Genomic DNA, 16,468 nt, shown 5'->3' with positions numbered 1-16,468 from the left:
TATGAAAGTCCCATTTTTAAAAAAAAGTAGTACTACAATAGAAAAGCGTGTCAAAATGGGTAGCGTTTTAATCGTATTGAACTGACCGGCGATCGCTGCTATAGGTCCGTCAGTACACACGGACGGACCAATAGCAGGGAACTGGTGTGGGTCTCCTCCGTCGCTTCACTGAGGAGGCCACCCGCGCTCCGATCCTGGGTTAACCCTATAGACCCCAGCGTCTATTAAGGTAACAGAGGGAGGGAGCTCATTCTGTCACTGACCTCACACAATTGCTTCAGTGAAAAAATAAAAAAGGTTACAGCTCGCAGAATCTGGCGACTTACAAACATAATAAAAAAATTATATATAGTTTTTAATGCCATAAATGAATTAAAATATATACATTTACATGTATACCACCTCATAAAACATAAAATAAAAAGTGATCAGTGTCTCACATGTACCCCAGAATGGTACCAATGAAAGAGTCAACTTGTCTCCCAAAAATATTTTTGCACCTCAAGGTCCCCATAATTTATAATTTTGATCAGTACTGAGCAGTCATTCGACGATCGGACAGCATGGAGGCAGGTAGGGACCCTCCGGCTGTCATGTAAGCTGTTCGCCGCAGCGATCCCGAACAGCTCCCTGAGCTAACCGGCATTGTTTTACTTTCACTTTAGACGCGGCGTTCAACTTTGAATTCCGTGTCTAAAGGGTTAATAGCGCACGGCACCGCGATCAGTGCTGCGCGCTATTAGCCACGGGTTCCGGACGCTGTTAGAGGCCAGGCCCGACCCACTATGACCCAGGGCCACGACGTGGCCCCGCATTATAGAACGGGAGCGGACTCACGACATACCGGTACGTCATGGGTCCTTAACCCCTTAAGGACTCAGCCCATTTTGGCCTTAAGGACTCAGACAATTTAATTTTTACGTTTTCATTTTTTCCTCCTCGCCTTCTAAAAATCATAACTCTTATATTTTCATCCACAGACTAGTATGAGGGCTTGTTTTTTGCGCGACCAGTTGTCCTTTGTAATGACATAACTCATTATATCATAAAATGTATGGCGCAACCAAAAAACACTATTTTTGTGGGGAAATTAAAACGAAAAACGCAATTTTGCTAATTTTGGAAGGTTTTGTTTTCACGCCGTACAATTTATGGTAAAAGTGACGTGTGTTCTTTATTATGAGGGTCAATACGATTAAAATGATACCCATTATTATATACTTTTATATTATTGTTGCGCTTAAAAAAAAATCACAAACTTTTTAACCAAATTAGTACGTTTATAATCCCTTTATTTTGATGACCTCTAACTTTTTTATTTTTCCATATAAGTGGCGGTATGGGGGCTCATTTTTTGCGCCATGATCTGTACTTTTTTTTGATACCACATTTGCATATAAAAAACGTAATACATTTTTTATAATTTTTTTTTTATAAAATGTATTAAAAAAAGTAGGAATTTTGGACTTTTTTTATTTTTTTTCGTTCACGCCGTTCACCGTACGGGATCATTAACATTTTATTTTAATAGTTCGGACATTTACGCACGCGGCGATACCAAATATGTCTATAAAAAATGTTTTTTACGCTTTTTGGGGGTAAAATAGGAAAAAACGGACGTTTTACTTTTTTATTGGGGGAGGGGATTTTTCACTTTTTCTTTACTTTTTCTTTACTTTTTTTACACTTGAATAGTCCCCATAGGGGACTATTCATAGCAATACCATGATTGCTAATACTGATCTGTTCTATGTATAGGACATAGAACAGATCAGTATTATCGGTCATCTCCTGCTCTGGTCTGCTCGATCACAGACCAGAGCAGGAGACGCCGGGAGCTGCACGGAGGAAGGAGAGGGGACCTCCGTGCGGCGTTATGAATGATCGGATCCCCGCAGCAGCGCTGCGGGCGATCCGATCGTTCATTTAAATCGCGAACCGCTGCAGATGCCGGGATCTGTATTGATCCCGGCACCTGAGGGGTTAATGGCGGACGCCCGCGAGATCGCGGGCGTCGGCCATTGCCGGCGGGTCCCTGGCTGCGATTAGCAGCCGGGATCAGCCGCGCATGACACGGGCATCGCTCCGATGCCCGCGGTTATGCTTAGGACGTAAATGTACGTCCTGGTGCGTTAAGTACCACCTCACCAGGACGTACATTTACGTCCTGCGTCCTTAAGGGGTTAAGGGATTAAAATGAAAAATCTACAAAAAAAAAAAAAAACGTACATTTTAAAATTCCACCTACAATTTGCTTTTATTTCTGTGAAACGCCTAAAGGATTACTAAACTTCTGTAATGTCATTCTGACCACTTTAAGGGGTGCAGGTTATAAAATGGAGTGATTTATGGGGGTATCTAACATTCAGGCCCCTCAATTCCACTTCAGAACTGAACTGGCCCCTGAAAAATCTGATTTTGCAATTTTCTTGAAAATCTGGAAAATTGCTACTAAACTTATAAACCCTCTAACATTCTAAAAAAGTTGGCGGGGGAGGAGTGAACGGGCTAGTGCCGTAGCAGGGGGGGGGGGGGGGGTGGTCGGGGAAACGGGCTAGCAAAAAAAAAAAAATAGGATGGTGGGAGCTACCCTTTAAAAACCGGACACTGAAAAAGGACTGATTTTGGAGTGGCAATCAGTCCTTTTTCAGTTAGGCTGCACTCGCTCCCTGCCTGGGGGGGGAGGAGGGAACGGGCTAGTGCCGTAGCGGGGGGGGGGGGGGGGGGGGAAGGAGTTAACGGGCTAGTGCCGTAGCGGGGCGGGGGGGGGGGGGGGGAGAACGGGCTAGCAAAAAAAAATAGGATGGTGGGAGCTACCCTTTAAGGACCACGCCCATTTATAAAAAAAAAATATATAAAAAAAAAATCGCAAACCATTTTAACAAAATTAGTATGTTTGAAATTGCTCAATTTTGACCACCTATAACTTTCTAATTTTTCCGTATATGGGGCGATATGAGGGCTCATTTTTTGCGCCATGATCTGTAGTTTTTATTAGTACCACTTTTGCTTAGATTTAACTTTTTATGAATTTTTTATTCATTTTTTTTTTATAAAATGTGACAAAAAAAGCAGCAATTTTGGATTTTTTTTACGTTTACGCCGTTCACCGTACGGGATAATTAACTATATATTTTAATAGTTCATACTTTTACGCACGTGGCGATACCAAATATGTGTATTAATTTTTTTTACGCTTTTTGGGGGGTAAAATGGGGAAAAACGGACGTTTTACTTTTTATTGGGGGAGGGGATTTTTCACTTTTATTTATTTTTTTACACTTTTTATGTCCCCATAGGGGACTATTCATTGCAATCAGTTGATTGCTAATACTGTGCAGTGCTATGTATAGGACACAGCACTGCTCAGTATTATCGGTGATCTTCTGCTCTGGTCTGCTCGATCTCGGACCAGAGAAGAAGAACTCGGGAGACGGCCGGAGCCAGGTGAGGGGACCTCCGGCCGCCATGCTGGATGATCGGATCCCCGCGGCAGCGCTGCGGCCGATCCGATCGTCCATTCAAACTACTGCAATGCCGCAGATGCCGTGATCTGTATTGATCACAGCATCGGAGGGGTTAATGGCGGACATCCGCGCAATCTCGGATGTCCGCCATTACCGGCAGGTCCCTGGCTGCTGATATCAGATATCCGATCGTCCATTCAAACTACTGCAATGCCGCAGATGCCGTGATCTGTATTGATCACAGCATCGGAGGGGTTAATGGCGGGTCCCTGGCTGCTGATATCAGGGCATGACGCGAGCACCGCTCGCGATCATGTCGGCGCGTAAATGTACGTCATGGTGCGTTAAGTACCACGTCACCATGACGTACATTTACGTCCATTGTCGTTAAGGGGTTAAGATCGAAACAGGCTATTGAGTAAAGGGGTTAAAGAGTACCTGTCATTAAATCTTTCACCAAATCACCTCTATAGACATCCTTATCTACTTTTCACAATCCCCTGCCTTCAAAAAAAAAATAAAAATACATTTCAAGCTTGTGAACTCATTGGGGGAGATTTAGCAAAACCTGTGCAGAGGAAAAGTTGCCGATAACAACCAGATTTCTTATTTCATTTTTAACAAGGCCTCTGCAAAATAGAAGAAGCGATCTGATTGGTTGCTATGGGCAACTTTTCCTTTGGACAGGTTTGATAAATCTTCCCCATTATTTCTGTCTTTTTGCTCGGTAGAGAGGGAGGGGGCGTTCCCCAGCAGGCATAATGTTATCTAAGGCCATGCTGGGGATCGCTTCCGCCCTCATCTATGCAGCATTCCGTCTCGGGAGCACGCATATATGAGGCAGCCTATGGCACGGCAGGCTGCTCCGGAATCCCCTCCCCTCTGTTCATCACTGCATGTGGTATACAGAGAGGAGGAAGACCTGCCGTGCAGGCCGGCCGGCTCTGTATAGAGAAGGGTGGCGGGAACATGCTAATGAAGCTGGCGGTGCACAGCCGTCAAAGCACTCGCTCTCACCTGTTTTATATAAAGGCAGAGAGCAAGAGCTATGCACTGCCTATGACCAGACCACATTTCCAGACTTCGGTCTCCTGCCAGTCCAGCAGGAGACCAAAGTCTGTGCTATTGAGGAGACAGAATGCGGACTGGCACAGAAGGGAGACCCCTAGAGGCCATATGTATTGGGCCATGAAAGTCACATAAAATTAGGGCTGCAACGATTAATCGATGTAATCGATTAAAATCGATAACGGGATTCATTGTCGACGAATCCCGTTATCGAATAATTGCCCGATTTGTTGTCTGCCGTCAGTGGCAGCAGTGAATGAATGAAGCCGACATGTCCCGCATATAAGCTACATTCAATCGTTTATTCACCCGACATGTCCCCGCCGCTGCCCTACTCCTAGTGCAATCAGCGCAGTGTCGGGACGTGCTGCTCATCTCCGTCGGGTACAGAGATGAGCAGCAGAAAATAGGCATGTCCCGGCGGGTGCTAGGAGCAAGGCAGCGGCAGGGACATGCGGGGCGGCAGCAGGGCCCACCTTTAGACCGCAGCCCCCACCCTTGTACACAGCTCACTTACAGCTGTCCTCTGTTGGGGCTGCCGTTCCGCTGCACAGTTCTAGCGTCCGCATCATGTAGTTCTATGGAGGAGAATGTGACACACACGTCACTCCTCCTCCCCTGCGCAACGTTACGGAGGAAGCAGAGTGACGTGTATGTCACATGCTCCTCCATAGGACTACGTGATGCGGACGCTAGAACTGTGCAGCGGAATGGCAGCCCCGACAGAGGACAGCTGTAAGTGAGCTGTCTACAAGGGTGGGGGCCCCGCTGTCTAAAGGGGGGGGGGCGCCCTGCTGTCTAAAGGGGTCTGTAAAAGCAATGGTCTGCAGTCTGCACATACACATGTGCATAGGAGTGCTATATTAAAAAAAAAAAAAAAAAAAAAAGGAAAAAGATATAGAAAAAAATATGTAAATTTACTGCTCCCCAATAAAAATTAGCTCCCCCTTTTCCTATTGCTATACAAAAAAAGTTAATGAATTTTTCTTTTACATATTTAATACTACCGCATGGGTAACTGTCTGAACTATTAAAATATTAGTGAATCATTTTTTTTTTAATAGTTCAGACAGTTACCAATGCGGCAGTATCAAATTTACGCTGGTTTCTGTACAAGATTATTAATAATGACAGCAACCAGCATAAACGTAAAAAAAAAATCCAAAATTGCTGCTGTTTGGTCACATCACATGCTAGAAACTTTTAATATGGCCATTGTACATAGTTTTTCAAGTAGAATCAGCTGAACCCCTTTTTTTGGCATTTTGACATTTTTTTCTGATTAATCGATAAAATAATCGACAACTAATCGATTATTAAAATAATCGTTAGTTGCAGCCCTACATAAAATGTTTTATTTATTTATTTTAGCTAATGAATCAAATATAAAAAAATGATGTTAAATGACAGTGCCTATTTAAAGGAGTACTCCGCTCCTAGACATCTTATCCCCTATCCAAAGCCTAAAAGCAACTAAATCATGGCCAAGTGTTTTTATGGAAAATAAAAGTGGAATGTCATCTCACATCCTTTGGATACAATTATGTCAAGTTTATGAAGAGTATCAAATTTACTATTTTTTTGTATATCATATATCAATTTACTTACTTTTGTGCGAAGGTTGGAGTGAGCTAGAAGAAAAAAAAAAGATAAATATATATAAATATAGATATATGCAAGATGTACAGTGGCAGACAGCAGCTACATAAAAATAAAAAAGTGTAACCAATTATATCAGCGTATAACAGTGCCAGCAATGTGAATGGGATTTTAAAAGGAAATTGACAGATGGATCAACTGCACTGACCTGAATATGTACGTGGTTAGCGGGAGTGATCTTAAGTAAAACAATATATTCCTTACCCAATTTGTTTAACTGTTTCAGAGATAAAGAACAATCTAGCAAAATGCAAATGAACATTTAATTGCACTGGAGGCAGGTTTGAAAAATATCTCCATCCCCTGGGTCCTGTTCGCACCTCCTCGCTCATCAATACTCATCTCCTTGATGAGCGGGGTGGTCTAAACGGGACCCAGGGTATGGGGTCAGATTGCAGATAATCTTCAGACCCCGCCTTCAGTGCAGTTAAATGTTCATTTGCATATTGCAAATTGTGTTACATCTTGAGAACAGCTGGACTGATTGGGATAAGGAATATCATTTAAGGCTGGGTTCACATCACGTTTTCAGCCATACGGGACTGCATACGGCTGGGGGGAGCTAAAACCGGGCGCTGCTGTATGCCACCCGTATGTAATTCATTTCAACTGCATGCAGTTTTCCCACCTGACCTAAAACAGTTGTCGACCACAGTTTAAGGTCTGGTGGAAAACTCATTCGGGTCATTGAAATGAATTACATACGGGCGGCATATGGCAGCGCCTGGTTTTAGCTCCCCCCAACCGTATTCGGTCCCGTATGGGAACTTATGTGATGTGAACTTAGCCTTACTCAGGATCACCCGCACTAAACAAATGTATATCCAGATTAATGGGGTTGACCCCAGTTTTCATGACAGACACTGTGTAGGGGCATATGTATATGTAGTGTTTTACCCTTTATTTTGTGTTGGTATAGTGTAGTGTATTTAGGGTATATTCACACAGGCAGGTATACAGTGAGTTTCTCGCTGGGAGTTTGAGCTGCGTTGGAAAATTTGCCGCATCTCAAACTTGCAGCAGAAAACTCGCTGTAGACCCACCCGTGTGAATGTACCCTGTACATTCACATGGGCGAGGGGCAAACCTCCAGCTGTTGCAAAACTACAACTCCCAGAATGCACTGACAGACCATACATGCTAGGAGTTGTAGTTATGCAACAGCTGGAGGCACATTGGTTGTGCAACACAGTTTGTTCCTTAAAGGAGTACTCTAGTCCAGAGTATTCCTGCTCCGTTCTGCCCGGGCTGCAAAATAAATGAAAATGAACCATCACTCACCTCCCTGGGTTCCCGCGGAGTGCCACTACAGCTGTTCGGTCCTCCAGTCCATCTCCTTCATACTTCCGGGTGTAACGAAGCATCACATGGCGCTCAGCCTATCGCCGGCCGCCGCGATGTTCAGCCTCGGCCAGCAATAGGCTGAGCGCCATGTGATCCTGCTGCCTGCACCTCCGGGACCATCGCCGCTGCTGCCACCGTGACCGCTGCTGCCGCTCCTGAGGTGATCCCTGCCAGCCCTGATCTCCACCCCGATTGCCCGCCAGCACGACAGTGATTGATCAGTCGTTCTGACTGAAGGGTACAAGAGTCTTGATAGAATAATACAGATCTGTAATCTTGTATGATGTGTATCATAATTCTGTAATCTTGTATGATATATCTTAATTCTGCCGTTTGTAACCGCAAGGCTCGTACCGTACTTCTCGTTTTCTCAACTGCTGATTCCTAACTGTTGTGCACGTACATCCTGTTCTTGTGTTCTGCTGACTTGTAACTATTAAGCAACATGGTATATATATATGAACGTTGGCAAATAGTAAAACAGAGCGTACTTAGACGGCATCTTGTGTGCATGTATTTTTTCCACACCTGATAAGACGCTCTCCTGGCCAGTACAAGCCTTAAGCCAAATTGGACCTAGTACCAGGGGTACAGAAAAGACAGAGAACCAGTACCAGGGGTACTGAGTAGATTATTCAGCAATACCTTTCAGCTGGGGGCTCAGTCCGGGGTCGAGAGGGTCATCCTCCGGACCGGTAAGAACCATATCCTTGTGTGGTATTGTCGATCCGGGGGGGCACTGGCCACGTCTCGATTCCAGTAAGTATAACAGTTACTTTAATTTCGTGTCTGGGACACAGTATTACAGTATTTGCCTTCTGTTCAGGGAACAGGGGAAATGAGGAACTAAGAGTAATTTGACAATCCAGGGTGGTTGTCTTGTTTCAATTTGGCTTAACGCTTACAAAAATCTTCTTGTATTTCTGTTTAGTTCTGTTTAGTGTTTTACTTGTAACTTCCTTTTTTTCCCCTTACGCTTAAGAAGACACGTGAGTATACTAAAATTGCTTTAATGTATAGAGTAAGGTGCATATAACTGTTATAATATTAATACTGATAATAATAAGTAATATTCTGCTGGTTCTCAAAACATCTGTAAGACGCCCCACCCTCCCGGCTAGAGGTAACTTGTTGACCCGGGATGTGGTGAAAGCAAGTGACAGTTTGTTCAGAGATACCGTGCATGCTCAGTGATTGGTGCAATTAAATCAGAGAATCCCTAATCTGTTGAGAGGAATTGTCGGAGCCATCAGAGTTCAATACAGCCAAATCCAGAGATTGAGGCTTTGCACCAATTACTGAACATGGGTTCCAAATCATCTAAGTCCTATCCTCCTCCCCTTCCCGGTGAAACATGTAAGGCTTATGTGGCCCGAGTTAGCCCTACAAGATGGGACTTAGTGAATCCGTGGGTAGATGATATAGTTGGTTGGTCAGAATTCATGAAGGACTCCAGCCCATTCCCAAGGGAGGGGGCCAATGATAAATACCACCTGACCCCCACTCTAACAACTACATTTGTAATCTCGAGAAGGGTAGAGAGCGTATATGGAGAGAATTAAAAGAGGAACCAAAATCATCACTGCCTATTGCTGTGGCATGCAAACAAAAACTAGGTGAAACTGTTACTGAATTTTGGGAAAGGTTCACAGCATGTTGGCGTTATGATGCAGGGCTGTGTAAATTGTTTGATAGGATTAGAGATTGTTGTCAGAAATAGAGACTCAACGATTTGGTGGAGAAGCAGGTGATTTGTGAAGGAGAAAGCATGTGAAGCAGTGTGAGGAATGTAGGATGAGCAGAGCTGAAATTGCTGGAATAAATGAAGTGAAGATGAGTGTTCAATGCTATGGAATGGAGTGATGTGGTAAATCGCTTGGAAAGCCCTGTGTATGTGGTCATATGATGGCGTTTATAGGATGGTTCTTATGATATAAAGTATGTTATATATGTGTGAGGTGTATAGAATCAGGAGTGTATAGAAAATGACCAGTGAATGTTTTCCCTGTGAAGCTGTTGTGTTGTAATGAAAATGGTGTTAAAAGAAAAATATATTCACGTGGTATTAAATTGAACTATTTGATGATTTTTCATTAATTTCTTGCCTTCACAGTAACACAGGGTTGATGCCAAAAAAAAAAAATGAAATGTATCAGGAAATGCGATTAATTGTCTGATTATATTACAGGAGTAATAACAGAAGAAATTTGGCCAAGAAGATAAAATAAATATAAAAAGTGATCACTATTTAATTGATAAATATTACTTTAGGCATTTACAATCAAGCTAATGGTTTACTGGATTATAAACAATGCGCATTGGAGATAATTATTTTTACATTTTTTTTAAGAGAGCTGTGTACACTTTTATTTTTATATCTTTGGTGAGAATGTGGGCCCTGTGTGTTGTACGTTAAGTATTTGTAAATGTCGGTATTGTTACATGTTATGTTTCTTGTATGTCTCTTGATGTTATGTAACACTGTCAGTAACACATGTGATAATAGATGTTTCATGGTGACTGACCAGAACTGGGGAAAGACAAGAAGCCAGACTCAAAGGGGCGGTGACTGGTGACATAGAGGTTTGGGAGGAGTAAGGCGGGGTTTACAGGGAGCATGACAGCTTCTTCTTCGGATCTGGTGCAATTTTGTTTTTCAGGGGATATGTGTGTATGTGCATGTGTATATGTATATATGTATATATGCGTATATATATGTCTACTGTTTGAAATTGAGTATGTTCATAGCACCTGTATACACAATGCCCCGAGGGTGACCATTTAACCTTCCCTTCCTTTCGCATCATACCTGAATGCCCTGTAAACCTCCTGAGAAGAGACCTCATATGTAAACTCAAATTACATATCACTTCATCCCAGTCCAGGTTACATGTCACGTCTGACCTCGCACCCATAGTCACACCTGCAGGGTACTATCCTGCTGGACATTATCCTGTTATGTCCCCGACCCAAGTCCCACCTGAGGTAGACCCCATTGTCTGGTCACATGGTGACCATGATGTAGGACACATTGACTGTACACCATACAAGGCAAGACTCAAACCAGACATCCTCCCGGTCTACCAAAAACAGTACCCCTTGTCACCCCTTGTATCCGCCCTATGATCAAACATTTCCTACACACTTGAGTTTTAGAACATACTGTCTCTCCCTACTGCACTCCAATTAATCCGGTCCCCAAACCCGATGGTACTGTCTGTTTTGTACCAGACTTGAGAGCCATCAACAGACTAATTGTGCCTATTGCCCCTATAGTTCCTGATGTCACTCACCTGTTGTCATCAATCCCAGCACAGGCAACTCATTTTTCTGTCCTCGATCTGAAGAATGCTTTCTTCTCGATCCCAGTGGACGAAGAGACCAGACTCCTTTTTGCTTTTTCCTTTGAGGGACTACAGTTAACCTGGTGTGCAATGCCCCAGGGGTATGCTGATTCACCAGTTGTGTTCAGCATTGTCCTCCAAGCCTTTTTACAATCATGGCACACCCCCCAGGGTTCTGTTCTCCTCCAAAATGTTGATGATTTGTTAATGTGTAGTTTCTCTGAGGAGGCCTGCCTTGAGGATGGTGTTGTGAACAGGTTGAATATCCGGGTTTTGTTCTGCCAAAAGGGAAAAGGGAGTTGAGCAAGTCTAGAGTCCAGTCTGTAGCGGGCCTGGTCACCCCGCACGCCCAGAAGGAAATGCAATCTTTCTTGGGTATGATAAACTACTGCAGACAGTGGATTCCCGACTGCTCATAGAGATGCAACCCTATCAGGCAAACCAGATCTAATCAAATGGTCCTCATAAATGTACAAATCTTTTAATAACGAGTCCAGGGCTAGGTCTCCCAGATTACAATTTGCCTTTCCACATGTATGCACGAGACAATTGTAAAACCATGGCGGGTGTGCTGACACAATTTCACGGAGGCAAACTGCATCCTTGTGCTTTTTTCTCAAAGGTGATGCCCGTCTCCGTACAGGGGATGCCGGCATGTCTGCGAGCTCTTTCTGCCTGTGCTATGATTGTTGAACAAGCTACCACCCTTACTTTAGGACATGACACTACCTTGTACACTTCTCATGATGTTATCTCTCTCCTTAAAGGCCTACATACACAACACATGTAAACACAACGGCTCTCTGGATATGAGGCAATTTTCCTCAGTAATCCATCCTTGAAAATGGTGTATGCCTCCCCTACATCTGGCCCTGCGCACTAGTTGGCCTGAAAATTCATGATGATGTGATGCCGGACATACATGACTGCTTGCAAGTCATCCACACTGACGCCTCACACAGACCCGACCTCTCTTCAGTGCCCATACCTGATGCTCCAGAAGTCTTTGTAGATGGGTCATGTACACGCCCCAATGACAATGTTTACCATGCCAGTTATGCTATTGTCCAATTACCTGACATTGTCCTCAAGGCCCAGTCCATCCCCTATAAGTCCGCACAAGCTACAGAACTCATCGCCCTCACAAGAGCCTGTACACTTTTTGCTAAGAAACCTGTCACCATTTACATGCACTTACCCTACCATCACAATCAGTCATCATTCACTGCAGGACACACACACGTGGGACTGATCACATTTCAAAGGGCAATGCTCTAGCAGACCACACCGCCAAACTGGCTGCTACACAACAACCTGTCTCACTGATGTTACCAGTTCTTACACCTCCTTCACTCGTAGACACACAACTTCTTCTCTCTCTTCAGTCCTCTGTTCCCAAACAAGAGGAATATGATTGGTGTTATCCAGTATTGCAGAAAAATCCTGTAACAGGATTGATCTACAAAGAGGGGAAACCATGCATACCCCAACACAGTGCCACAGTTTTATTGCTCATTTCCACGGAGTAGGCCACAGGGAGCACCTTTGAGAAGTGGAAACCAGTCCTTCCCATCATACTCTCAGAAATTAGAAAGACCCCCCATAAGACTTTAAAACTCTCCCCTTTTTGAGATTCTCATGGGTAGGCCTTTCCCGACTCCATGGGCCCAACGACCACTTATAACAGAAGAAGGGGACCTCGACCAGATAAGGGAACAATATGTCACAGACCTCATCCAAACCCTTGATAAAGTAGAACAAAATGTTGTCTGTAATTCTCCTTCTCTCCCACAGGAACCAACACACCAGTTCCAGGAAGGCGACACTGTCCTGGTTAAGACTCTGTCGAAAGGAAAGAAGCCCGGAGACTTCACCTTTGGACCCCCAACCACAGTTGTTGCCGTGAAGAGGACGGCGGTTCTCACGGAAGACAGCCCTTCTTGGATCCACGCCTCTCGGATCAAACTCGTTCAACATCACCCAAAGGAGGTAATAACGGGGGCAGACAGCCCTGACCTTGAAAGCCTACCGAAAGATGTACCCGCTGATGCCCTGGCCTTGTTCTGGCAGATGGTTGAAGAAACTAAGTCTCCTGATGTTTGCATTAATGACTTTATTGACTTTGATACACCCCACGGTGACTCTACAGAATGAATTAGAGAGACACCCAAACAATAAGTTCATGAAACACCATATAATGTTAGCACAAAACCTCACTGCAAAGGATTGTTGGATATGCACCCATGCCCCTGTGTCTGCCCAAAGCATGCCCTACTTTGCTATCCCTGTGCCCTCATATGAATTATTTCAGGGAGACTGTTTTGACATGCTTGCTGACAATGAGACACCATATGCAAAGAACTGAAACACCTCAGTGGGTATTCCTATAGTAGGATGGGTGGGGCAGCCATGGTGGCAGGGAAACTTAAGCAGCCCAGGCCCAGGACCACACCAAATGTTGGTCTTCAAAGGGGGTTCCTGGGTAACTCGAGTAGTCACACATATATTAGACCTAGGAGAGATCCCCACGGAAGGGATAAAAGTTAGTTTTCACAGGACATCCGCAAGTACTGATCTTCTTAAGCCCAGCCAGATAGAAAGGTACTTACATGACCCAAAATGGCCAAATAACACCCTCTTTATTCAGGCTACTCAAGACGTAGACTGCTATAATATAACAGGACACCAACCATGCAATGACACGTCAGAATACCAACTTACTGATCCAATATGTAATAACCCAGATGTGGGCTACTGCGGTAGATTAGGGCAGATACCTTCCTGGTGTTACTTAACAAATGCCTCTAGACTCATTGACATAGTTAATAAACTTATCAATCAACATTCCTCTTTCTGGGAGCTCCCACGAGACATCTATTGGGTATGTGGTAGGGAAGCCTACAAGTGGTTGCCGGTAGGGGTCAAAGGCACATGCACCCTAGCTAGACTTACCCCCTCCACCTTTGTCATATCCAACGACGACATTGACATGAGAGCAGCTCCTAAACATATGTTATACCGAAGAGCAGCAGATAACAAAGAAAGGGAAAACGGTAGGCCACATGTTGTACAAATGGAAATAACCAACAAGCTTTTTAGCACCATTTTTATATATCCAATGGTGATGCAAATATGGGATAAGTTAGTCGAAGCCACTAACTACCTCGACGACCAAATATATGACATTTTAGAAATTACTAATACCTCTGTGTCCGTGCAAAATCAACTGATGATAGTGACTAACCAACATGCAATAGTCTTGGACTATCTCACAGCAGCTCAAGGAGGGATGTGTCAAATCATAGGTCCTACTTGTTGCCATTACATAGACACTTCAGGAACAATTCAGATGCACCACCAGCTTGAGAACATACAAAAATTGAGGGACAAATATGCCAAAGAAAATGAAATCAACAGGGATAAGTGGTGGGGGGATACCTTTTCAATATTGAATCCCGCTACCTGGCTCAAGGGCGTAGGAGGATGGATAGGGGGCGTTCTGCAGCTCATAATACACATTACTGTCATTGCCCTCATAGTATATGTGTCAATAAAACTTCTTTTCTTATGTATGAAACGATGCAAGCCAAGACCTGCTGCAGATACTAAAATCCTCCTCTCCACCTCATCAGACACCCAAGTCCCTCTACTTCACCGTCACTCGGCAGAAGGCTATACTGCCTACATATACTGCCTACATAAAGACTTTTCAAAAGAAAATAGAATACAAGAAAAACCAAGTTGTCTAAAGTGACAACTGGTTTTAAGAGGGGATTGAAGGGTACAAGAGTCTTGATAGAATAATACAGATCTGTAATCTTGTATGATGTGTATCATAATTCTGTAATCTTGTATGATATATCTTAATTCTGCCGTTTGTAACCGCAAGGCTCGTACCGTACTTCTCGTTTTCTCAACTGCTGATTCCTAACTGTTGTGCACGTACATCCTGTTCTTGTGTTCTGCTGACTTGTAACTATTAAGCAACATGGTATATATATATGAACGTTGGCAAATAGTAAAACAGAGCGTACTTAGACGGCATCTTGTGTGCATGTATTTTTTCCACACCTGATAAGACGCTCTCCTGGCCAGTACAAGCCTTAAGCCAAATTGGACCTAGTACCAGGGGTACAGAAAAGACAGAGAACCAGTACCAGGGGTACTGAGTAGATTATTCAGCAATACCTTTCACTGACCAATCAATCACGTGATCATGAGGTGGCACCCATGCCACCTCACTCCTATCTCAGGATCGTGGGTGTCTCGGACAGCCCCATTCACCCTTTTTTTTTTCCCCAAGTCACCAGAGACCCGATTGACCCAGAATCACCACAAATTGTCGGTCCGAATTTCTGAATTGACCGGCGATTTGTGGTGATCGACGACATGGGGGGGGGGGGGGGGGTGGTCTCAGGACACCCCTGGGCACTTGCACGGGATGCCTGCCAATAGATATCAGCAGTGAATTCCCACTGGCGTACAGGTAAGCCCTGGGTCCTTAAGGGGTTAAATAGAAGTAATTTACAATTCTGTATAACTTTCTTAATTGAATTTTTTTCCTCCCTTAGAACCCCTTTAGCTGCACAGAGAGGAGTTGAGGGACACAGCACAGGCAGCCGAGTACTTGCGGTCCTTCATTTTAGTTAGGTCTCAGTACCCACATCAATACTAACTTCGACATTTCACCATGACATTCAAAAATTAAAATAAAATATTAAAAATGATCACTATCACAGGTCAGTAGTATGATGTAATGGATATATGTGCTGTATGATCAGAGCCAGGCGAACTCTCTGTTGGGATATTACTGGGTTACACTCCCCCCTATCACAGCTCACACAGTCATAATGCGCATGCGGGAGCCTCTCAGTAGACGTAACACGGGGACAACCAATCAGTGGTCAAATCGGTCTCCAGTACTAGAACATTCTTCCCTAGTCGCCATTACTCACATGAGGTGCCGAGCCAGTCCGGGGCACGTATCCTTCATGGCTGTAGCCGCTTTTCTGAGAAACCTTTCCGTCATTGCGTGCACGCTGAGAGAGAGAATTGCCGAGTGCCTGAAACTAAACTCGCCAGATTCTAGGGGATTCGTCACGTGACAGGCACAACTTCCTGCCTCAGGTGCCGCCATGATACCGAAGCACAAAGCTCCCGGGATAGGGATGGTCACGTGTTCGTCCTATAGTTCTCTACTGAATTTTAGACAGGGCTGGAGATGTAGTAAAGCTATAGAGTAATACTGCAGAATAGTGAAGTAAAATGTCTCTAAATACTGAACGTCCAGTATCAGGGCTTTATATAGCAGTTGTGTGATGTGGAAACCTGTCCTACAGCTCTTACCCCCTCTGAATAAACTGCTATATAGGGTCTATACAGACATTTCAGAACACAACCATGTGTCATGGGCAATTAACATTTATCACCAATCCCAGTGTTTCCCAACCAGGGTGCCTGCACTGTTGCAAAACTACAACTCCCAGCATGCCCAGACTGCAAAAGGCTGTCCAGGCATGCTGAGAGTTGTACTTTTGCAACAGCTGGAGTCACCCTGGTTGGGAAATACTGACTTAACCGCAAGCT

At 44.1% G+C, this 16,468-nt stretch overlaps 1 protein-coding gene across 1 annotated transcript in view; it reads right to left on the bottom strand.

Annotated features, from left to right (window-relative positions):
* Positions 1-16,117, bottom strand: part of C5H18orf21 (chromosome 5 C18orf21 homolog) — a 41,656-nt gene extending 25,539 nt beyond the window's left edge. Inside the window, exons 1-2 of the mRNA XM_056520810.1 lie at positions 15,838-16,117; positions 6,144-6,166 (exon numbers count right to left, since the gene is read on the bottom strand). Coding sequence (XP_056376785.1) covers positions 6,144-6,166; positions 15,838-16,019 — 205 coding nt within the window. The 5' untranslated portion in view covers positions 16,020-16,117. The remainder of the gene's footprint in view (positions 1-6,143; positions 6,167-15,837) is intronic.
* Between the last annotated feature and the right edge of the window lie 351 nt (positions 16,118-16,468).

Source organism: Hyla sarda, chromosome 5 (assembly GCF_029499605.1).
Source record: "Hyla sarda isolate aHylSar1 chromosome 5, aHylSar1.hap1, whole genome shotgun sequence".
In the NCBI taxonomy this organism is placed as follows: Eukaryota; Metazoa; Chordata; class Amphibia; order Anura; family Hylidae; genus Hyla; species Hyla sarda.
The sequence above is the reverse complement of the archived record's forward strand: the minus strand, read 5'-3'. Positions and strand labels throughout refer to the sequence as shown.